The 23,669-nt window shown below is 44.5% G+C and overlaps 1 protein-coding gene across 2 annotated transcripts in view; it reads left to right on the plus strand.

Moving 5' to 3' along the window:
• The first annotated feature begins 316 nt into the window (after positions 1-316).
• The window catches only part of jazf1b (JAZF zinc finger 1b), a 42,380-nt gene continuing 19,027 nt past the window's right edge, over positions 317-23,669 (plus strand). The window contains exons 1-2 of one of the 2 annotated variants that reach the window (XM_060921805.1): positions 317-608; positions 4,085-4,111. In XM_060921805.1, the coding sequence (XP_060777788.1) occupies positions 353-608; positions 4,085-4,111 (283 nt within the window). In that variant the 5' untranslated portion in view covers positions 317-352. The remainder of the gene's footprint in view (positions 609-4,084; positions 4,112-23,669) is intronic. The other variant, XM_060921806.1, reaches the window with a different exon arrangement.

Below are 23,669 nucleotides of genomic sequence, written 5' to 3' on the forward strand. Positions count from 1 at the left end.
ATTTTCATTTTCGCTTGCAGCTTTCAGTTGGTTTATCGCTTTGTCAAATATAGCGAAACGCGGCATTGCCGAGTCAGCCATTTTGTTGACAAAATTTGCTAATTTTTGTAACCGTAACCAAGCAACGAACTAGCCAATAGCATTTCGCGTGTTAAGGAAAAAAAGCCCTCCTTGATTGACCAATCAGAATTGAGTAATTTATAATTTTTTTGTTACGTAAGGAGTGTGTAACCCCTCCCCTTTGAAAAATCCTAGCTCCGCCCTTGGCATGCACAAGCGTGTGTGTGTAAAAAAAAAAAAATGACGATCATCAACAGGTCCGGTAGTAGTGACGTCAGATCGGGTCTCGCTGATGGCCCATCCCCCTCCTCGTCTTGTGCAGCTGCTCCAGCTGTGTGTGTGTGCGCGCGCGCGTGAGACAGAGTGCGAGTGCCGCCGGTGTGCGTGCCTACGTGCCGCTTCCTTTCCGCTCGCGCTCAATGTTGCAACCACCATGACAGGCATCGCCGCTGCCTCCTTTTTCTCTAACGCGTGCCGTTTCGGAGGCTGCGGGCTGCACTTTGACTCCCTGGCGGAGCTGATCGTCCACATCGAGGACAACCACATCGGTGAGTGCGGAGCCGCACACACACACACGCACGCACGCGCGCACACGCACAGCGAAGGAGCGCCAATCCGCAATGGCCCCGGACTCAGCGAGCTACTTCCTGCGTCCTCGCGCTGCTGTTGCTAGGTGTGGTAGCGCTCATACCAACCGAGGGTTGAGTGCAGCTTCACTCCGCGGCCTTCCGCCTGTCTAATGCGGCTCGTTTCGCAATAAGCAATTAAAGCTGTTAGGCGGAAACACACAGCGCACGCGGGCTGTAACTTTTTTTCCGCCCGGTGTAGTCGATGCTATCCGCCCAGCGTCTGCTACTGCTGTGCTAGGCCTGGGTTTAACACATCACACACACACCCAGCACCGAGCACGACACTCACACCGTTACACAGCCGACATGACTGCAGGGTGTCGCTCAGGACTCGCCGAAATAGCCGCTGAGCACCCGAGTCCGAGCTCCCGTTAGCTACGAAGCTAAAAGAGTTAACGGATTCTTCCGCCTCGCTGTGCTGCGTGTCCAGGTCACTAACGCTGACATGTTCCTGAGTTCCCAGGAGCCGTGTTTAGGAGGCGTTCTATCCACAAAAACAAACCGTGTGGCATGAATTATCATCTCATCTCATTATCTCTAGCCGCTTTATCCTTCTACAGGGTCGCAGGCGAGCTGGATCCTATCCCAGCTGACTACGGGCGAAAGGCGGGGTACACCCTGGACAAGTCGCCAGGTCATCACAGGGCTGACACATAGACACAGACAACCATTCACACTCACATTCACACCTACGGTCAATTTAGAGTCACCAGTTAACCTAACCTGCATGTCTTTGGACTGTGGGGGAAACCGGAGCACCCAGAGGAAACCCACGTGGACACGGGGAGAACATACAAACTCCGCACAGAAAGGCCCTCACCGGCCACGGGGCTCGAACCCGGACCCTCTTGCTGTGAGGCGACAGCGCTAACCACTACACCACCGTGCCGCCCTATGAATTATCATGTCATATTACAACCAGAGCGTTTTTAACATAGTTACTGGTCTCCCAGTGGCCAGATTTGGTCTCCTAGTCAATGCCAAACCAGCTTCACTGGGAGACCAAATTTTAAACCAAGTTATGTCTTTTTTTTATCATTTGGTTCATTCAGTTGCAATTAATTAACCAAGCACCATGTAAGCAGGGGCGTATCAAGCTTTCCAAAAGTGGGGGTGTTCTGGAATGGGGAAGCCATATCATTAGACATCGGTTTATGGCTATATACACGCCCGGCGTGTACACTGTGATGTACTGTACTGTCAATGACCGATATGGAACTTTTTCATACCCATGGTCCATGGATGCAAATGAAAGGGAGGACAGCAGAAAGCCTATAAATCCAGCTGACTCCAGCCAAGTTCTGCATTTCATGCAGAGATCTATCATGTTGGGTTTTGGTGTTGTTCCTGCCAGGGCTATGTAATTATTCAGTAAGTGAAGGCAAAAAGGATTGAGTGATAATTCTAGGTAACAGGATACTGTTCTGGCGGCACGGTGGTGTAGTGGTTAGCGCTGTCACCTCACAGCAAGAAGGTCCTGGGTTCGAGCCCCGTGGCCGGCGAGGGCCTTTCTGTGTGGAGTTTGCATGTTCTCCCCGTGTCCGCGTGGGTTTCCTCCGGGTGCTCCGGTTTCCCCCACAGTCCAAAGACATGCAGGTTAGGTTAACTGGTGACTCTAAATTGACCGTAGGTGTGAATGTGAGTGTGAATGGTTGTCTGTGTCTATGTGTCAGCCCTGTGATGACCTGGCGACTTGTCCAGGGTGTACCCCACCTTTCGCCCGTAGTCAGCTGGGATAGGCTCCAGCTTGCCTGCGACCCTGTAGAACAGGATAAAGCGGCTACAGATAATGAGATGAGATGAGGATACTGTTCTATAACAGAGATGCCAGTATTGCTGCCTACACTGGTATACACTGATATAAACCAAACCCAAAACTTCACATAGCCCAAGAAGTCATACACCATCATGCATAACAGTTTGGACTGGGATCGCTTTGTGTGAGCCGGAGGCATGGCTAATCAGTTCATGTTGGAGAAGTGCAGCATCCTGGAAGGACCTCTTTAGTATAGCATTCAAATAAGACGGGTTCCTGCTTTTAATGTCTTTAATTATTCAAACTCGTGTACAAAACCTGTTTGCATCATGCATTACATCAGGTTTAATGCATAAAATAGTCCTATGGAAATTAACACAATCTTTTAGGGCATGGCACCTGGGACAACTGTTTGAACGACGGCATCGCAAGCGCTTTGAGAAGGGTCTGTCTGCAGAGCCAGGCACAGTAAACACCGCATGCGACGTCAAACCTGGAACGGTGAATCAGGAGCGGTAAAACTGGTGTTAGCTCTGCAGACAGATACTGTATTATTGAGCGCTTTCGGCACACTACGCAAACTGGCTATTATATTCACGCAACTGCTGATTGGTCGGGTGAGAAACTGTTTTGAGTCCGTTGCGTGGCTGTTTTTTGTCTAACGTTATGGCAATAGTTTACTTCCTTGTTACACATTTTATAGTAGCTGTATAATTTTCATAATGATGTCATTTTAATCTGACAAAAGTGGGGGGGGATGAAATTGTGTTTCAACAAAAGTGGGGGGGATGAAACATACGCATCCCCCGTGGGGGATACCCCCCTGCATGTAAGTATACATCTAACAAGGAAAACGAAGATCTATGTTATAAGATGTACATACAAGATCATGTTGGTATGGGCGGTGCGGTGGTGTAGTGGTTAGCGCTGTCGCCTCACAGCAAGAAGGTCCGGGTTCGAGCCCCGTGGCCGGCGAGGGCCTTTCTGTGCGGAGTTTGCATGTTGTCCGCATGGGTTTCCTCCGGGTGCTCCGGTTTCCCCCACAGTCCAAAGACATGAAGGTTAAGCTGGGCATACACTGTGCGATTTTTTTTTTTTTTTTTTTTTTCTCAATCGCGGTATTCAGCTGCTGCTCACACTGTACAAGTGAATCGCAGGGGTAAACAGCACGCAGCTTACGATTCTTGTTCTCACACTATACTATCCGATGCTTGGATCCGATGCTCAGGATTTCAAACAGGTTTGATTTTTATCCGATCGATCAGGAGGAGGTCGTGAGGTGTTAATCGCTTGTCGTTACCCCATGTATACTACACGATCCGAGACGCACGATTGAGCCAAAACTCGGCCCGATCTCCAAAATAGTCGCACGAGTGAAAATCGTGTCAAAATCGGGCCAAAAATCGCACAGTGTATGCCCAGCTTTAGGCTAACATGGGGTGGCCTTGGGCTGAAGTGCCTTTGAGCAAGGTATCTAATCCCTAACTGCTCCCCGGGTGCTGTTAGCGTGGCTGCCCATTGCTTTGGTTATGTGTGTGTGCTCATTGGTCGTGTGTGTTCACTGCTTCAGATGGGTTAAATGCAGAGAGGAATTTCACAAGTGTGTGATGAATAAAGTTGTGCTTTCTTTCTTTCCCAGATGACTATGGGCGAGACAAGTCACCAGGTCATCGCAGGGCTGACACGTATAAACAGACAACCAATCACACTCACGTTCACTTCAGAGCCTAACCTGCATGTCTTTGGGGAAAACCGGAGGAAACCCAGGCAGACACGAGGAGAACATGCAAACTCCACACAGAAAGGCCTCCGTCAGCCACTGGGCTCGAACCCAGAACCTTCTTGGTGTGAGGCGACAGTGCTAACCACTACACCACCGTGCCGTCCTGGTTTGATTATCTAGAAGAAGAAGAAGCACGGTGGTGCAGTGGTTAGCACTGTCACCTCACAGCAAGAAGGTCCTGGGTTTGAGCCCGGCAGCTGACGAGGGTCTTTCTGTGTGGAGTTTGCATGTTCTCCCCGTGTCTGCGTGGGTTTCCTCCGGTTTCCCCCACAGTCCAAAGACATGCAGGTTAGGCTAATTGGTGGCTCTAATGCCGCTTTTCCACTACAAACGCGGCTGAGCCGTGCCGTGCCGAGTCGAGCTGAGTCGAGCTGAGTCGAGCGGGGCTGTTGGAGTTGCATTTCGACTACAACCGCGCTGAACCGTGCTGGCTGGAAGTGGGTGGACACATTGGGTGGAGTTAGCGAAAGTGGGTGGACGTCACGTGATGTCGTTAAGCAGCGCAAACAGTGACATCAGTGACAGTGGCGGAACAAGTCAGAGCCGGGCCGGGGGCGGGGCAAATGACCGGGCCCTTTATTAAAGCTTATCATAACATCATTTTAGGCTACAAAATGTCCGCAACTGCGGTGTTTACCAATTTCAACACTACCGGGTGCAACTATGTTATTTAGTACATCTAGTCCTTCAAACGAACATGTAACTCAGAAACAAAAAACATTAGGATACTGTACATGGCTCATAATAAAACATCAATAGCCTATACTGCGCACATTATTTGAAGGGCATACGAATGAGCGCTCAGAGTGGTGACAGGAAGAGTCAGAAATAAAAGGAGGGCGGTGCAAACCTCACTGAATGCACTGTGTTTACCAATTTCAACACTACGGGGTGCAACTATGTTATTTTGTACATTAAGTCCTTCAAACGAACATGTAACTCAAACAAAAAAACATTAGGCGACATACTGTACATGGCTCATAATAAAACATCAATAGCCTACTGCGCGCATTATTTGAAGGGCATACGACGAGCCTTGCGCTCCGCGAACTCGTCCACGATGCTCTGTATGTCACTGATTCAGTGATCTTTTAAGCGGTAGTCTCACGACCCGAATAGTAAACAATAAACATGGAGGACATGGAGTCGTTAGTGTTGCTGGTCTTGGTGCTGTGGCTTGTTGTCACCGACAACGCCAACAGATACTGGCAAGAGCGTATAGATGAGGCGAGGCGCATAAGGCTTCAGAAATTCTCGTAATTCATAATTATTCTCCTTCCGGGTTTGCGGTGTTTACAGATCCCAGTGCGCTCGCGGGGCGTGTGTGGGCATGTGAGGACACGCCTCCTCACCAATCAGTGCACAGGGGAGTGTCTGCTCACGCCCCCCAACCTCAGTCGGCACGGTTTAGCTCGCTTCAGCCCCACTCCAAAACGGTGCGAGTTTTAGGGGCTAAGCAGGGCTGAAACGAGCTGAGTCGTGCTGGTTTTTGGTAGTCGAAACGCGAGCTGTGTCGGGCTGAAGTGAGCTGAAGCGAGCTGAAGTGAGCTGAAAAAGGGTAGTGGAAAAGGGCCATAAATTGACCGTAGGTGTGAATGTGAGTGTGAATGGTTGTCTGTGTCTATGTGTCAGCCCTGTGATGACCTGGCGACTCGTCCAGGGTGTACCCCGCCTTTCGCCCATAGTCAGCTGGGATAGGCTCCAGCTTGCCTGCGACCCTGTAGGACAGGATAAAGCGGCTAGAGATAATGAGATGAGATGAAAACTAAAATTGGGTTACTGAGATGGCTGATATCAGAATCCGATGTCATTACTGTGTAACTTTGAGTGTCTTTGACATAACATTTGTGCTTGGTAATTGCTCTTGATAGGTGTGTAGTCACTGTAGTGTGTTTGTCTGTATGGTGATTGGTGAACCATTTTGCATCAGGGAATATGCCGCAACGGTGCAGCCGCATGGACTCTGGGGGCCTGTGATTGTATTGCCCAGACCAGTTGGTCTCCTAGTGGAAAATCCTTAAAAAATGCCCTTATTACAACATATCTAATATGGTATAAACAGCTCAAATAAAAGCTAAATAAAAAAGGTTTGTCTGTCTGTCTAATATTTATTGATGCCAGTTTGTTTAATATTTGGTTCCACCATTTTATCTTCAATATCTAGTCAGAGCTGTTAGTCAATTCAGTTCACCATTTCTGATAAACCCATTTATGAGTGGTGCTTGAAAGTTTAGAATTTTCTATATTTCTGTATAAATGACCTAAAACATCAGATTTTCACACAAGTCTTAAAAATAAATAAAGAGAACCCTGTTAAGACAAAAATATTGTATTTGGTCACTTATTTATTGAAGAAAATTATCCAATATTAGGGTGGCACGGTGGTGTAGTGGTTAGCGCTGTCGCCTCACAGCAAGAAGGTCCGGGTTCGAGCCCCGTGGCCGGCGAGGGCCTTTCTGTGCGGAGTTTGCATGTTCTCCCCGTGTCCGCGTGGGTTTCCTCCGGGTGCTCCGGTTTCCCCCACAGTCCAAAGACATGCAGGTTAGGTTAACTGGTGACTCTAAATTGAGCATAGGTGTGAATGTGAGTGTGAATGGTTGTCTGTGTCTATGTGTCAGCCCTGTGATGACCTGGCGACTTGTCCAGGGTGTACCCCGCCTTTCGCCCGTAGTCAGCTGGGATAGGCTCCAGCTTGCCTGCGACCCTGTAGAACAGGATAAAGCAGCTAGAGATAATGAGATGAGATCCAATATTACATACACTATATTGCCAAAAGTATTTGCTCACCCATCCAAATTATCAGAATCAGGTGTTCCAGTCACTTCCATGGCCACAGGTGTATAAAATCAAGCACCTAGGCATGCAGACTGTTTTTACAGTTTGGAGCTGGCCCCTTCCTCTTCCAACATGACTGTGCACCAGTGCACAAAGCAAGGTCCATAAAGACATGGATGACAGAGTCTGGTGTGGATGAACTTGACTGGCCTGCACAGAGTCCTGACCTCAACCCGATAGAACACCTTTGGGATGAATTAGAGCGGAGACTGAGAGCCAGCCCTTCTTGTCCAACATCAGTGTGTGACCTCACAAATGCGCTTCTGGAAGAATGATCAAAAATTCCCATAAACACACTCCTAAACCTTGTGGACAGCCTTCCCAGAAGAGTTGAAGCTGTTCTAGCTGCAAAGGGTGGACCGACGTCATATTGAACCCTATGGATTAGGAATGGGATGTCACTTAAGCTCATATGTGAGTCAAGGCAGGTGAGCAAATACTTTTGGTAATATAGTGTATCTGTGAGTGGCAAAAGTATGTGAACCTTTGCTTTCAGTATCTGGTGTGACCCCCTTGTGCAGCAATAACTGCAACTAAACGTTTCCGGTAACTGTTGATCAGTCCTGCACACCGGCTTGGAGGAATTTTAGCCCGTTCCTCCGTACAGAACAGCTTCAACTCTGGGATGTTGGTGGGTTTCCTCACATGAACTGCTCGCTTCAGGTCCTTCCACAACATTTTGATTGGATTAAGGTCAGGACTTTGATTTGGCCATTCCAAAACATGAACTTTATTCTTCTTTAACCATTCTTTTCATTCGGGCGGCACGGTGGTGTAGTGGTTAGCGCTGTCGCCTCACAGCAAGAAGATTCCGGGTTCGAATCCAGCGGCCAGCGAGGGCCTTTCTGTGTGGAGTTTGCATGTTGTCTGCGTGGGTTTCCTCCGGGTGCTCCGGTTTCCCCCACAGTCCAAAGACATGCAGTTAGGTTGACATGGGTGCCTTTGAGCAAGGTGGGTTAAATGCATAGGATGAATTTCACTGTGCTTGAAGTGTGCATGTGATTTGAATAAAGGTTTCTTCTTTGGTAGAAAGACTTGTGTGCTTAGGGTCGTTGTTTTGCTGCATGACCCACCTTCTCTTGAGATTCAGTTCATGGACAGATGTCCTACCATTTTCCTTTAGAATTTGCTGGTATAATTTAGAATTAATTGTTCCATCAATGATGGCAAGCCGTCCTGGACCAGATGCAGCAAAACAGGCCCAAACCATGATACTACCACCACCATGTTTCACAGATGGGATAAGGTTCTTGTGCTGGAGTGCAGTGTTTTCTCATCTCATTATCTCTAGCCGCTTTATCCTGTTCTACAGGGTCGCAAGCAAGCTGGAGCCTATCCCAGCTAACTACGGGCGAAAGGCGGGGTACACCCTGGACAAGTCGCCAGGTCATCACAGGGCTGACACATAGACACAGACAACCATTCACACTCACATTCACACCTACGGTCAATTTAGAGTCACCAGTTAACCTAACCTGCATGTCTTTTGGACTGTGGGGGAAACCGGAGCACCCGGAGGAAACCCACGCGGACACGGGGAGAACATGCAAACTCCACACAGAAAGGCCCTCGCCGGCCACAGGGCTCGAACCCGGACCTTCTTGCTGTGAGGCGACAGCGCTAACCGCGACAGCGCTAACCACTACACCACCGTGCCGCCCTGCAGTGTTTTCCTTTCTCCAAACATAACGCTTCTCATTTAAACCAAAAAGTTCTATTTTGGTCTCATCCGTCCGCAAAACATTTTTCCAATAGCCTTCTGGCTTGTCCACATGATTTTTAGCAAACTGCAGACGAGCAGCAATGTTCTTTTTGGAGAGCAGTGGCTTTCTCCTTGCAACCCTGCCATGCACACCATTGTTCAGTGTTTTCCTGATGGTGGACTCATGAACATTAACATTAGCGAATGTGAGAGAGGCCTTCAGTTGCTTAGAAGTTACCCTGGGGTCCTTTGTGACCTCGCCGACTATTACACACCTTGCTCTTGGAGTGATCTTTGTTGGTCGACCACTCCTGGGGAGGGTAACAAGGGTCTTGAATTTCCTCCATTTGTACACAATCTGTCTGACTGTGGATTGGTGGAGTCCAAACTCTTTAGAGATGGTTTTGTAACCTTTTCCAGCCTGGTGAGCATCAACAATGCTTTTTCTGAGGTCCTCAGAAATCTCCTTTGTTCGTGCCATGATGCACTTCCACAAACATGTATTATGAAGATCAGACTTTGATAGATCCCTGTTCTTTAAATAAAACAGGGTGCCCACTCACACCTGATTGTCATCCCATTGATTGAAAACACCTGACTCTAATTTCACCTTCAAATTAACTGCTAATCCTAGAGGTTCGCATACTTTTGCCACTCACAGATATGTAATATTGGATCATTTTCCTCAATAAATAAATGACCAAGTATAATATTTTTGTCTCATTTGTTTAACTGGATTTTCTTTATCCACTTTTAGGACTTGTGTGAAAATCTGATGATGTTTTAGGTCATATTTATGCAGAAATATAGAACATTTTAAAAGGGTTCACAAATTTTCAAGCACCACTGTATTTAAAAAAAAAAAAAAAACATCCTGCCCCACAGCTTCCCAACCCCGGTACCCTCATCCTGCACGGATTAGTGTTTTCCCTGGATATGTTACAACAGGTGGGCAGCACGGTGGTGTAGTGGTTAGCGCTGTTGCCTCACAGCAAGAAGGTCCGGGTTCGAGCCCCGTGGCCGGCAAGGGCCTTTCTCTGCGGAGTTTGCATGTTCTCCCCGTGTCCGCGTGGGTTTCCTCCGGGTGCTCCGGTTTCCCCACAGTCCAAAGACATGCAGGTTAGGTTAACTGGTGACTCTAAATTGACCGTAGGTGTGAATGTGAGTGTGAATGGTTGTCTGTGTCTATGTGTCAGCCCTGTGATGACCTGGCGACTTGTCCAGGGTGTACCCCGCCTTTCGCCCGTAGTCAGCTGGGATAGGCTCCAGCTTGCCTGCGACCCTGTAGAACAGGATAAAGCGGCTAGAGATAATGAGATGAGATGTTACAACAGGGAAAAGAGTAAAACATATACACTAGGACATGTGGTTAGGATACCAGGGTTGGGATGTGTGCCCTACTCTTTCTGTTGTTGTTGTTGTTGTTGTATTGCTCCTGCGTCCTTTCCTGTTTACCTCCTGCCAGTGTTGTTGTTTGGCTGTAGTGCAGATAAGCAGCTGCAGACTGTTTTCCTGTTTGTTCTGTAGCTCTGCTTGAGTTAATCGGGGTCATCTCTCTGCTGTATACTTTACATAGTGCTACAGGCTGTAAACATTATCTGATTTTGTAAAACAGTGCCTGGAGTGGTTTTTGGACTAGAAAACTTGAACTAGACATGTTAATATGCTTGCATTTGTGTCCTGCAGAAAGGTGTTACAGTATGCACGCGTGTTAGTGAGCGGTTGGTAAGTTAATAAAGTTGCATCTTTTTGGAAGTTAATTCAGTATTCATGGTTGGACCAGTTCACGTTTCAGTATTTTTAAATAAAATATAGCTATGCAAAGTATGGGGGGGGGAGAGAAGAGAGCTTGAATTTTATAATTGAAGTCATCAGATTGCTGCCATTGCCATTTACAAACAGAGTAAGTTTGCATGTAAACATACTAGACGTTAATTATGATCCTTCTTCGTAAAATGCTTGTTGAGGAGCTGCCCTTATGCTAGTGGGTAAATTATGGCTCTGTGTAAACCAACATTGTTGTGCGTCATACTGTTTCTAATGAAAAGTGTTGCAAAATTGATATTACCCAAGCAAAGTAGTGCCATAATCATTAGCTAAAATACTTTTAGCTTTTGCACTACATGGAGAACTAAACACTTAATTAATGCTGAAGCCTGTCTGAGGCTCCAGTCCTCCAGGAATCCTCTTGTGGACATGGATCATTCTTTCACTGTAATGACTCTTTCGTTATGTTAATTATCAGTGCTGAAACTGTGCTGTGTTGGTTTGATACGTGAGCTGAAGTGTCTGTCGAATCTATACTCCTGTAATGTGATTCCCTGGCTGCCCATCTCCTGGAGAATTTGCCTGGTGGTTGAGTGTGAAAGGATTTGTAATGAGAAACCCACCTGCAGGGGGGAATCTGCCCTTTTGTGGCTGATTGGCATGTCTCTCAGCAAATCAGAATAGATCTCGTGGGGCGCAGACAGCTGGATGTCTTCGACTGTTCTTCGTCTGTCATCCATCTTGGCTTGAGGCAGTGAGTCCAGCATACAAGAAACATTGGTGTACAGTAGAGTTACTTCCTGTGTCTGTTTGTCGCCGATAACACAGGCGCCCAGGATCCCAGGATTGTGATAAAATAGCCTTATTTTATTTCTCAATTTACTGATAACGTCAAACATATCTACAGTTGCAGTCAGAAGTTTGCATGCAGGCACATGAACGTCATGGCAATATTGGGCTTTCGGTGATTTCTTTAAACTGTGATTTTTTTTTTTTGTGGCAGAGTGATTGACAACATACATCTTCAATAGTAAAAAAGCAAAGCATTTGGTACACAGGTTTTAACTGAAAACAACACAGAATCAAAATTATACATACATGGTCAAAAATGTACATACATCCACTTTGATTATTACAGTAATTCAGTAGTGCTGAAAATTCCAAAATGTCTCTTAACTTGCCAAGGCTGACAGGAAATTGGTTCTGATGGTCAGGACCAACCCAGGAATCACCAAGGCACAGGCCTGACATGAACTGGAAGCTGCTGGAACACTGTCTACAGTCATGCAAGTTTGACACTGCTATAGGCTAAGAGGCTGCCATCCAATAAATCAGCCCCCGCTCCAAAACCAACACATTCAAGTTTGATTAACTTTGCAGCTGACCACATGGACAAAGAAAAAGCCCTCTGGAGGAAAGATTTATGGTCAGATAAGACAAAGATTGAGTTGTTTGGCTACAATGACAGAGGTATAGAGGAACACTGTGCCAGCATGGTGGTGGTTGCGTCATGCTCTGGGGCTGTTTTGCTGCCAGTGGAACTGCATTACACAAAGTGGATGGAATAAGAAAGAACAAGCACTACCTCAGAATTCGTCAGCATAACCTCAAACCATCCGAAATGTGGAAACAATTGGGTGTCCTAACAGGACAGTGACCTCAAAAACACATCAGAGCTGACCTCAACCCTATCAAAAATATGTGGAGTGTCTGGTCCATGCCAGGAAACGCACATTTTAACTGAACTCTGCCAATTCTGCCAAGAAGAGTGGTCCAATATCCAACCAGAATTCTTCCAGAAGCTTGTTGATGGCTATCAACAAGCTTCTGTTTGGTCAAGGTGAAACTTGCTAAGAGGCATTTCACCAAATATTAGGTGTGCTGTATGTATACTTTTGACCATGTATGTATAATTTTGACCCTCTGTTGATTTCAGAAAACCCAAAATAAATAAAAAACGTGTGCACCAAAGTTTAGGGTTTTTTTTTTCTATTAAAGCTGTATGTTGTACAATCATTCTGGCAAAGAAAAAGAACAGTCAAAAGAAATCATTTGAAAGCCCAATATTACCATAACATTCATGTCCCTGGATGTAAATTTATTACCGCACTTGTACTTTTCTTGTACTTCAAGATGCTTGAAGATGTTTGATCCAAGTGTGAGGACCTCAGCACGTACAGTGGTGCTTGAAAGTTTGTGAGCCCTTTAGAATTTCCTATATTTCTGCATAAATATGATCTAAAACATCATCGGATTTTCACACAAGTCCTAAGAGTAGATAAAAAGAACCCAGTTAAACAAATGAGACAAAAATATTATACTTGGTCATTTATTTATTGAGGAAAATGATCCAATATTACATATCTGTAAGTGGCAAAAGTATGTGAACCTTTGCTTTCAGTATCTGGTGTGACCCCCTTGTGCAGCAATAACTGCAACTAAACGTTTCCGGTAACTGTTGATCAGTCCTGCACACCGGCTTGGAGGAATTTTAGCCCATTCCTCCGTACAGAACAGCTTCAACTCTGGGATGTTGGTGGTTTTCCTCACATGAACTGCTCGCTTCAGGTCCTTCCACAACATTTCGATTGGATTAAGGTCAGGACTTTGACTTGGCCATTCCAAAACATTAACTTTATTCTTCTTTAACCATTTTTTGGTAGAAAGACTTGTGTGCTTAGGGTCGTTGTCTTGCTGCATGACCCACCTTCTCTTGAGATTCAGTTCATGGACAGATGTCCTGATGTTTTCCTTTAGAATTCATTCTCATCTCATTATCTCTAGCTGCTTTATCCTGTTCTACAGGGTCGCAGGCAAGCTGGAGCCTATCCCAGCTGACTACAGGCGAAAGGCGGGGTACACCCTGGACAAGTCGCCAGGTCATCACAGGGCTGACACATAGACACAGACAACCATTCACACTCGCACCTACGGTCAATTTAGAGTCACCAGTTAACCTAACCTGCATGTCTTTGGACTGTGGGGGAAACCGGAGCACCCGGAGGAAACCCACGTGGACACGGGGAGAACATGCAAACTCCACACAGAAAGGCCCTCGCCGGCCACGGGGCTCGAACCCAGAACCTTCTTGCTGTGAGGCGACAGCGCTAACCACTACACCACCGTGCCGCCCTCCTTTAGAATTCGCTGGTATAATTCAGAATTCATTGTTCCATTAACGATGACAAGCCGTCCTGGACCAGATGCAGCAAAATAGGCCCAAACCATGATACTACCACCACCATGTTTCACAGATGGGATAAGGTTCTTATGCTGGAATGCAGTGTTTTCCTTTCTCCAAACATAACACTTCTCATTTAAACCTAAAAGTTCTATTATGGTCCTATCCATCCACAAAACATTTTTCCAATAGCCTTCTGGCTTGTCCACATGATCTTTAGCAAACTGCAGACAAGCAGCAATGTTCTTTTTGGAGAGCAGTGGCTTTTTCCTTGCAACCCTGCCATGCACACCATTGTTGTTCAGTGTTCTCCTGATGGTGGACTCATGAACATTAACATTAGCCAATGTGAGAGAGCCCTTCAGTTGCTTAGAAGTTACCCTGGGGTCCTCTGTGACCTCACCGACTATTACACACCTTGCTCTTGGAGTGATCCTTGTTGGTCGACCACTCCTGGGGAGGGTAACAATGGTCTTGAATTTCCTCCATTTGTACACAATCTGTCTGACTGTGGATTGGTGGAGTCCAAACTCTTTGGAGATGGTTTTGTAACCTTTTCCAGCCCGATGAGCATCAACGCTTTTTCTGAGGTCCTCAGAAATCTCCTTTGTTCGTGCCATGATACACTTCCACAAACGTATGTTGTGAAGCTCAGACTTTGATAGATCCCTGTTCTTTAAATAAAACAGGGTGCCCACTCACACCTGATTATCATCCCATTGATTGCAAACACCTGACTCTAATTTCACCTTCAAATTAACTGCTAATCCTAGAGGTTCATATACTTTTGCCACTCACAGATATGTAATATTAGATAATTTTCCTCAATAAATAAATGACCATGTATAATATTTTTATCTCATTTGTTCAACTGGGTTCTCTTTATCTACTTTTAGGACTTGTGTGAAAATTTGATGTTTTAGGTCATTTATGCAGAAATATAGAAAATTCTAAAGGGTTCACAAACTTTGAAGCACCACTGTATGGTTTCAGCCATGCATTTTAAGACCGAGTCATTATGCTCATCATGGTTTTTGAAGATGATGTCCATCTGCTGCATCCTTTTAACTAAAAGCCTGCAGTACACTGTTGATGATAAATAATGTAATAATGTAGTGATGTATTTCTTGTTTTAGCAAACCTCCTGCAAGCCCCTGATGTTCCTCAACATTCTAATCAATGCTGTCTAGACTTGCACTGTTACTCATCCCTACATCATCTATTAAACAAACAATGGCGGTAACATGAGCTTGTCTGTCAGCCATGGCAGTGGTTGAGGTGCTGCAGATGCTGTTGCACTGACCTGCTTTTGACCAATAGAGGGGGATACATGCTCAGGTATCGGCTTCTTCCATGCATGCACAAATTAGTGTTCAGTGAAATATCTTCGCAACCTTTAACTTTGAATGAGAGCTGTTGAAAAATACAACTTCAATACAAAGCAAAAACAGTGGCTTTGGATGTGATAGGTAATGAAACCTTAGGTCTTGTGTCAAAAGAATCGTATCTCTTCACCAAACATTTTAAATGAGCACATTTTCCATTTTTGTACCAACTTCTCTCTAACAGGATTTTGGATTGATATTTTTTATTTTTTTATTTTTTTTTTACACCCTGACCTATTTGTATAACCATTAGGACGTGTTTGATGGAGATTGCAAAGCACTTCTGGAAGTCACTCTGGATAAAGGCGCCTCCAAAATGTTATTTCGTCTTCAGCGTTCTGCCTGATGGCAGGTCTGCTCTGATGGCTTCAGCCATCAAATTTTCAAGGGAAGGATTACAGAAGTGGTTTCCCGTTGCCTTCTACTGGATTATTATAAAGGTTTTCTCCTCTCAACCATTCACACCTATGGATAATTTAGAGTAGCTAGTTAACCTAACCACATGTCTTTGGGAGAAACTGGAGCACCCGGAGGAAACCCACACAGACGGGGAGAACATACAAACTCCACCCAGAATGGCCCGCATCAGCCACTGGACTCAAACCCAGAACCTTCTTGCTGTGAGGCAACAGTGCTAACCACTGCACTACTGTGCTGCTGCTGCTTCTTCTTCTTCTCATCTCATTATCTCTAGCCGCTTTATCCTGTTCTACAGGGTCGCAGGCAAGCTGGAGCCTATCCCAGCTGACTACGGGCGAAAGGCGGGGTACACCCTGGACAAGTCGCCAGGTCATCACAGGGCTGACACATAGACACAGACAACCATTCACACTCATATTCACACCTACGGTCAATTTAGAGTCACCAGTTAACCTAACCTGCATGTCTTTGGACTGTGGGGGAAACCGGAGCACCCGGAGGAAACCCACGCGGACACGGGGAGAACATGCAAACTCCACACAGAAAGGCCCTCGCCGGCCACGGGGCTCGAACCTGGACCTTCTTGCTGTGAGGCGACAGTGCTAACCACTGCACTACCGTGCTGCTGCTGCTTCTTCTTCTTCTAGATAATTAAACCAGGGTGGCACGGTGGTGTAGTGGTTAGCACTGTCACCTCACAGCAAGAAGGTTCTGGGTTCGAGCCCTAGTGGCTGACGGGGGCCTTTCTGTGTGTAGTCTGTATGTTCTCCCCCTGTCTGTGTGGGTTTCTTCTGGGTGCTCCAGTTTCTCCCAAAGACGTGCGGTTAGGTTAACTGGCTACTCTAAATTATCCATAAGTGTGAATGGTTGAGAGGAGAAAACCTTCATAATAATCCAGTAGAAGGCAATGGGAAACCACTACTGTAATCCTTCCCTTGAAAATTTGATGGCTGAAACTTTTTGATAGCCAGTTAACCTAACCGCATATCTTTAGGAGAAACTGGAGTACCTGGAGGAAACCCACGCAGACACTGGGAGAACATACAAACTCCGCACAGAAAAGCCCGCATCAGCCACTGGGCTCAAACTAGGGCTGGGAGATATGGGAAAAAATGAATATCCCGATACATTTTCTCCATTTCACGATATACGATATATATCTCGATCTCCTCTAAAGGACCCCATGAAATCTAACTTTTACTCTTTACTGTTTTCACAACAATCCCTGCAGATTAAATAACATTCTTGTTTAGTTTTACAGGTGGTTTTCAACAACACATTTTTAAATTTTCATTTTAGTGATTAATCACAATTGAATTGAAATAAGACTATTTTTATTCAACAAAGATGTGGCACAAACTGCAAAAACAATCTTGAAAATTGCAACAAAGGGGCAACACAATACAGAGCTGCTCAGAGCTCAAACCAATAAAGTGCAAGCTCAACACTGAGAGACATTTAGCCTAAATAAGAAAAGTGCTCTTTCATTAAATTATTTAAAAAAATAGATCTCCAAGCTATTAACCTGACTACTGAGAACCACTGGAACATTCACAATAGAGAGAGAGAGAGATTGAGGGAGAGAAGAGGGAGATCTGCAAAACATCATTTCTCTCTTTGCACACTTTTGAACTGAGTGTTTTCTGGCTCTGCCTCTCAGATGTGTAGAATTCCGCTATTGCCTTCTCTGTAAAATGTCTGCGACCAGGCAACTCATATTTGGGATCGAGTGTGTTTAGTAATTTTTGGAAGCCTGGTTTTTCCACTACACTAACTGGGATCATGTCTTCGTTAGTGACTGCATCCGTTATAGCTCTCCATCTCTGACTCGTTTTCTCATATGGGGTGGATTTGGAGAACGAGGCCGCTATGGTCATTTGTTTAGCTCGTGGGGGGGTTTAGCTCGTGGGCAAGTAGTTCGGAGTTTAAGAGACTCTTCATACTGTACCGGGTGAGTTTTCAGGTGATGGAACATATTTGTCGTGCTGCTGCCTTTCGTGATGACAGGGGTTTTTTTGCACACTTTACAAATTGGCATTTGCTGTTCCACGTCCTCCTCGTGATATCCCAAAAAATGCCAGATGACTGACCCCTTACTAGTTCTTTTAGGAGCCAATTCGTCCGCTTCCATTTTTAATTTGTCGCCGAAATTGACAGAGCTTACATGGTAGCCTATGCAACACCAGCAATTGCACGAACTGAGTCAGCGCCGTAAACCGAAAGTAGAAAATCTTCCCGCAAGTTCCTTTCAGCACCGAGATGTCGCCCGGGATTGGTTGGTGAGTGCGTGACATTATTGTGGTGGTTTTTTTTTTTTTAACCCTTAGGCAGCCTCTCACGTTACTGCCTGAGGGACAGGGAGAAAACCACCGGAAAATGTTTTAAACAAACGCAAGTCGGAAGATGACCATAAAATACTCGATAGTTACGATATAATAATTTTATGTATCTCACACAGAATTTTCGGAGATATATCGAGTATATTCGATATATCGCGCAGCCCTAGCTCAAACCCAGAACCTTCTTGCTGTGAGGCGACAGTTCTAACCACTACACCACCGTGCCTCCCAAACATCATTTATTAGCAATTAAACAGCGACCTAATCCGTTCATTCATTTTGTAAAACTTAAAACTATTTGCCAATGAGTGAACAATATGTCGATTCTGGTTTGCATCATGTTCTTTGCAAGCCTGCTACACACACTACACCCTTCTGCATGTAGATGTCTTATCAGTCTTCTGAAGAGATTGTAAAAGCAAATGAGGTGTCGGTGAATTTACAGCTGAACAACTTTGTACAATGAAATGTTTGAACACTTCCAATGTTTTTTTTTTTTTTTTTTTAACAGTGATCACAAAAAGCTTCCCTCACTTTTGCATCTAGCTCACTATTAATGACAAGAAAGCATTACTGTGGATATATATATATATATATATATATATATATATATATATATATATAAAAACATCTTAAAAAGTATGACTTTGTCATTTTCACTGCAAATGTTCCATGGGTTATGTAATACAAACTGTCGACTTGTTCTTGCTTTCCGTGGAAGTGTATAATTATATGTATTGTGAATGTTGTTGGAATGTTCAGTATGCAGTTTACAGTTGAAAAACAGGTGCTTGCTTTTTTTATGCTTTAATTTAATTTTAGACACAAAATACAGTAATGAGTAACGTACTTATGAGTAAGTGTAGTGCAACTGTATGTGCAGTCTAAGTGTCGTGAACAGTTTTTCATCCCCAGCGGTATCGGTTATCATACTGGCCAGTGATTTGCATGTTACTGCTAGGCTTTAATATGTTTCTCAAATGTCTGACCAGCCAACTGCACCGCTGGTTAAATCTAGGTCAAATTAAACTTTTCATTTTCTCATACAAAAGGAATATTAACGCTCTAAATAAAAACAAGCCTGTGCACTTTTGGGTGGCACGATGGTGTAGTGGTTAGCACTGTCGTCTCACAACAAGAAGGTTCTGGGTTTGAGCCCAGCGGCTGACGAGGGCCTTTCTGTGCAGGGTTTGCATGTTCTCCCCGTGTCTGCTTGGGTTTCCTCCGGGTGCTCCGGTTTCCCCCACAGTCCAAAGACATGCAGGTTAGGCTAACATGGGGCAGTCATGGCCTGAGGTTGGGTTGAAGTGCCCTTGAACAAGGGCACCTAACCCACAACTGCTCCCTGGACACTGTAGTATAGCTGCTTACTGTTCTGGGCATGTGTGTGTGCTTATTGCCCACTTGTGTGTTCCAGTGTGCAAGATTTTTTTTTTTTTTTTTGTGTGTGTGTAGCAAAAGATGCTACACAGTAGTCATTTTTGTGTAGCAATTCCAAAATTTTGTGTAGCATTTTCTTGTTTCAATATATATTAAGTAATAAATGTGCGAGTGACAGAAAGTAAAGACACGAGTCTTATGACAAGTTTACAACAATGTTTTATTGCAGCAAGCCTTTATATCATTGTGCTAATATGCAAATATAATGGTACAACTACTACACCAAGCATTAAGACCCATTTTTGGTCATTACACATTACTCATATCCAGCTAGGAAGGTCATCTATTTCAGCGCTCATTTTAAAGCTAATTCTGTGATCAAGAGTTCTGAGTAATGTTAAAGTTTTGGTGTACTTCTAAATTGCATGAATAAGACTCCTCTCATCTCATTATCTGTAGCCGCTTTGTCCTGTTCTACAGGGTCGCAGGCAAGCTGGAGCCTATCCCAGCTGACTACGGGTGAAAGGCGGGGTACACCCTGGACAAGTCGCCAGGTCATCACAGGGCTGACACATAGACACAGACAACCATTCACACTCACATTCACACCTACGGTCAATTTAGAGTCACCAGTTAACCTAACCTGCATGTCTTTGGACTGTGGGGGAAACCGGAGCACCCGGAGGAAACCCACGCGGACACGGGGAGAACATGCAAACTCCGCACAGAAAGGCCCTCGCCGGCCACGGGGCTCGAACCCGGACGTTCTTGCTGTGAGGCGACAGCATTAACCACTACACCACCGTGCCGCCCCGTAATGGCTCATTTGATACAAAATATTTAGTTTTAATTTGTGCAAATAAACTTTTTGGACATTCCGTTTCAAATACTGGATTCCGTGTTTTCTGTTCGTTTACCGCGATCGCGTAAAGCCATCGTCTTTATTATTATTATTATTATTAGGTGTTTATTTATCCATCCATCCATCCATCCATCCCCCACTGGACAATTGGCGACTGACTAACCCAGTTACCCTGGGAATGTTAGGAAATAAGGAAAGCTTATAATTTTCTTCGAGAAGTTGGCCAACTTTTTGCATTGCATCTCTGTGCGATACACTGGGGAAATTGATTAGCAGTTCTTCAAAATTGGGTCGCATTTTGCGATGCGATACCAGCTATCTCGAACGCTGGTGTGTTCACTGCTTCAGACGGGTTAAATGCAGAGGTTAAATTTCACTGTGTGCTTAAGTCTGTGCTTGAGTGTACGTGTGACAAAAGCTTCTCGGCTTGGCTTTTGATGTTACTGCATTCACACGTATTGTACATAAGAAACCCCTGAGCTCAGTGTCAGATGGACATGAGCCTACATCAGGTCAGATCTCCAATACTTAACAAAGACGCTATTGACCTGCAGAAGGAAATTGCTGCCTCGCTCTCTCTGCTGGCACCTATTAGCTCTGAGTCAATTCAGATAGACTTAGCTCACCTGTACATTTTTTATTGCACATTCCTATATTTGTTGTAGCAGTACATGGTGCTGTGTTTCTGTTTGATGTGTTGAAAGCCTCTTCGGCCTCTCCGTTTCTTTCTCTCAAGATTCTTAGTTGCTTATTAGTTGCTTTCTATGCAAGATGTGGCCCGTATGGATTGTAGGTGTGAGTTGAAAGTGTGATCGGGCTTATTGGTCAGTAATGAGGTAATTAACGGTCTCTGGAGTCTAAAAAAAATTCCTTGGAACCACTCCTTCCTCCAGCCTCGCTCTCAGCAAAGTGCAAAATCTGGCACGCTCTGCAAAGGGCGAGGAAGCCTAATTACAGGGTGCGCTGGCAGATTCTGGCCTCTCTTCCTCCTCATCTGGGGACCTGCTGCTCAAACACATTCTCTGCTTTAATTAGTACCAGGCGAAAATGAAGGTCCGCGTTCCACGTACATATGCTGAGCTAAAGCATTAGCCCTAGGTGGCGCTGTCACACTCTCAGGGTTGTTTTGAGTGTTTGTTTATTATGATACTATGGCACTGTTGCTGTTCTTTTCCTTGATCTAAATAAGGCAAAGGTGGCGAAAAGGTGGAGCTGATCAAACCAACAACGTGTGTTTCTGTATGTCAGTATATAAACTTGAAGTTTTTTCGGTACAAAAGAAAACAGTTCTCCTGTTTGATTACGGTTGATCTCACATACCATCTTTACGAGTGTCACACTCCAGCAGGTGGCCAATACATCTTTTGAGTTTCACTGGTAAACGTGGAAGTACAGCTATTTTTTTTTTTTTTTTTCCCCTTGAAGTTAAATTAGAAAAGAAAGAGAGAAAGTAAGTCTTGGTTACTAGAAAGAAATTCGTGTGCCTTTCACCTGACAAACGCAAGCAATGTATGATGACATTAACTGCATGACGATAGCTTTGGCGTCATCTCCGAGTCAGTAAAAATGGGGTAGAGTAAATAGACATACAGCTAATTACAGACAGATATTTGGTGGCTTCTTAGGTCACATAAAAAGACTTCAACATGTTTTTTTAGATTCAAATGAGAATTCTTGAAAGTCAAGAGGCGGAGAGGTGGACATGATCCTACATCAGTCTCATTATACAGGGTTTCCTTGAAACTTATTTTTTTTTAAAATATATTTATTTTTTTCGTGGTCCAAATCCTGCGCTCTGATTGGCTGACGAGCGGGTCCGTATCCCACGGTACGGACCCCAGTTACGGACCTCTGGCAACTCACTCGTTCACAACAACAACAAACGTAGTAGCATTTTTTTGTCAACATTTATCTTTTTTATAAGATTTATTTATAAGATTATCAAATCTTATAAATTTTTGCCAGCATTTCTCAGGAGAATAGCATTAATTTTACAGCATGGATAGCGATAACGACAGTGTTCACAGCGAAAGCGAGTTTTACTACCCTGAGGAAGAAGAAATAAAAGAAAACATTTCAGGAGAAAGATAAAAACCTCTAACTGTTGCTAACGCCGAGCAAAAACATGGCTGAATCCTGAATGACTCCTATTTGTATAAATAGGGGACTACATAGGCGGCAAAATGTAGGTTTTTTTTTTTTTTTTTTTCCCTGCCATGGAAGTGCACTTGTATACCGAGGAGGAAGCAATTTGCATTACAGCCGTGAATGAGGATTCAAAATGGCGGCTCGCCTCGGCTCCGTTTTCCCTTTCGGGCGCTCTCATTTTCTGTTAGAATTTGGTAAAAAAAAAAAATATATATATATGTATATATATATATATATATATATATATATATATATATATATATATATATATATATATATTATTTACCAGATTAAGGTTAGTCCGTATGGTGAAATACCGTGATCTCGGCCTTGAATACTGACCTCGGCCCAGAGGGCCTCGCTCAGTACTTTCAAGACCTCGGTCACGGTATTTCACCATACAGACCTCCCAGCTGGTAAATAACGTATATACTTTTTGCACTTCCCTATTCTCTGAAAAAACAAGAGTTGCTTTCGTGTAAATGAATTGACTTGCTCGATTTGGATTTTGTATAATATTAATACAAATACTGTGTTGTTCAAGAGCCTACCACACTCATTCACTCTTAGAGACGAAAAGCTGCCATTTTAAAATGTGTATCAGAGCAAAGGTCAGTCTCCACAGAAGGAAATTGCTGCGTCTCTCTGTTGATACCCATTAGCTCCTCGAGCCATTTCACATAGACTCAGCTCACCTGTAGGTTTTTACTGCACTTTCCCATATTTGTTATATAGCAGCACATGGTGCCGTGTTTGTATTTGATATGTTGATAGCCTCCAAGGCTTCTTTCTTTCTAGGTCCTGAGTTGTTTATTACTTACTTTCCATGGATGATGGTTGCATGAGAGGCACAACATTGGGTTGTAATCTTAAATAGATAGTCAGATAAGGCCATGGATGAAGAATATCCTTTGACACAATTGCTCCTTTGTCTGTATTGGCAGGTTTATAACTGGTTGAATCATTATAATTCACATTACAGCATTTTGAAACCACTGACACTGTAAAAACAAGATCCCTAATCACATCATTTTTTATTTTTTTTATGTTAGATACTGCTTTTAGTGTGTACTTGTTTTAGAAAAACACGACTGACCTGTACACTCTATACTACAGATAGAAGTATAGGTACAGTAACAAAGTTGTACTTTACAGCACTACAAAGATACTCGATGAAGCTCATGAAAAAGGACTTGTTGATTTATCTGATATTAAATGAAATCAGATTTGGTCATCCACCTCTTCATTAAGGGCGGCACGGTGGCGTAGTGGTTAGCGCTGTCGCCTCACAGCAAGAAGGTCCTGGGTTCGAGCCCCAGGGCCGGCGAGGGCCTTTCTGTGTGGAGTTTGCATGTTCTCCCCGTGTCCGCGTGGGTTTCCTCCGGGTGCTCCGGTTTCCCCCACAGTCCAAAGACATGCAGG

The sequence above is a fragment of the Neoarius graeffei genome, chromosome 5 (assembly GCF_027579695.1).
Source record: "Neoarius graeffei isolate fNeoGra1 chromosome 5, fNeoGra1.pri, whole genome shotgun sequence".
Lineage (NCBI taxonomy): Eukaryota > Metazoa > Chordata > Actinopteri > Siluriformes > Ariidae > Neoarius > Neoarius graeffei.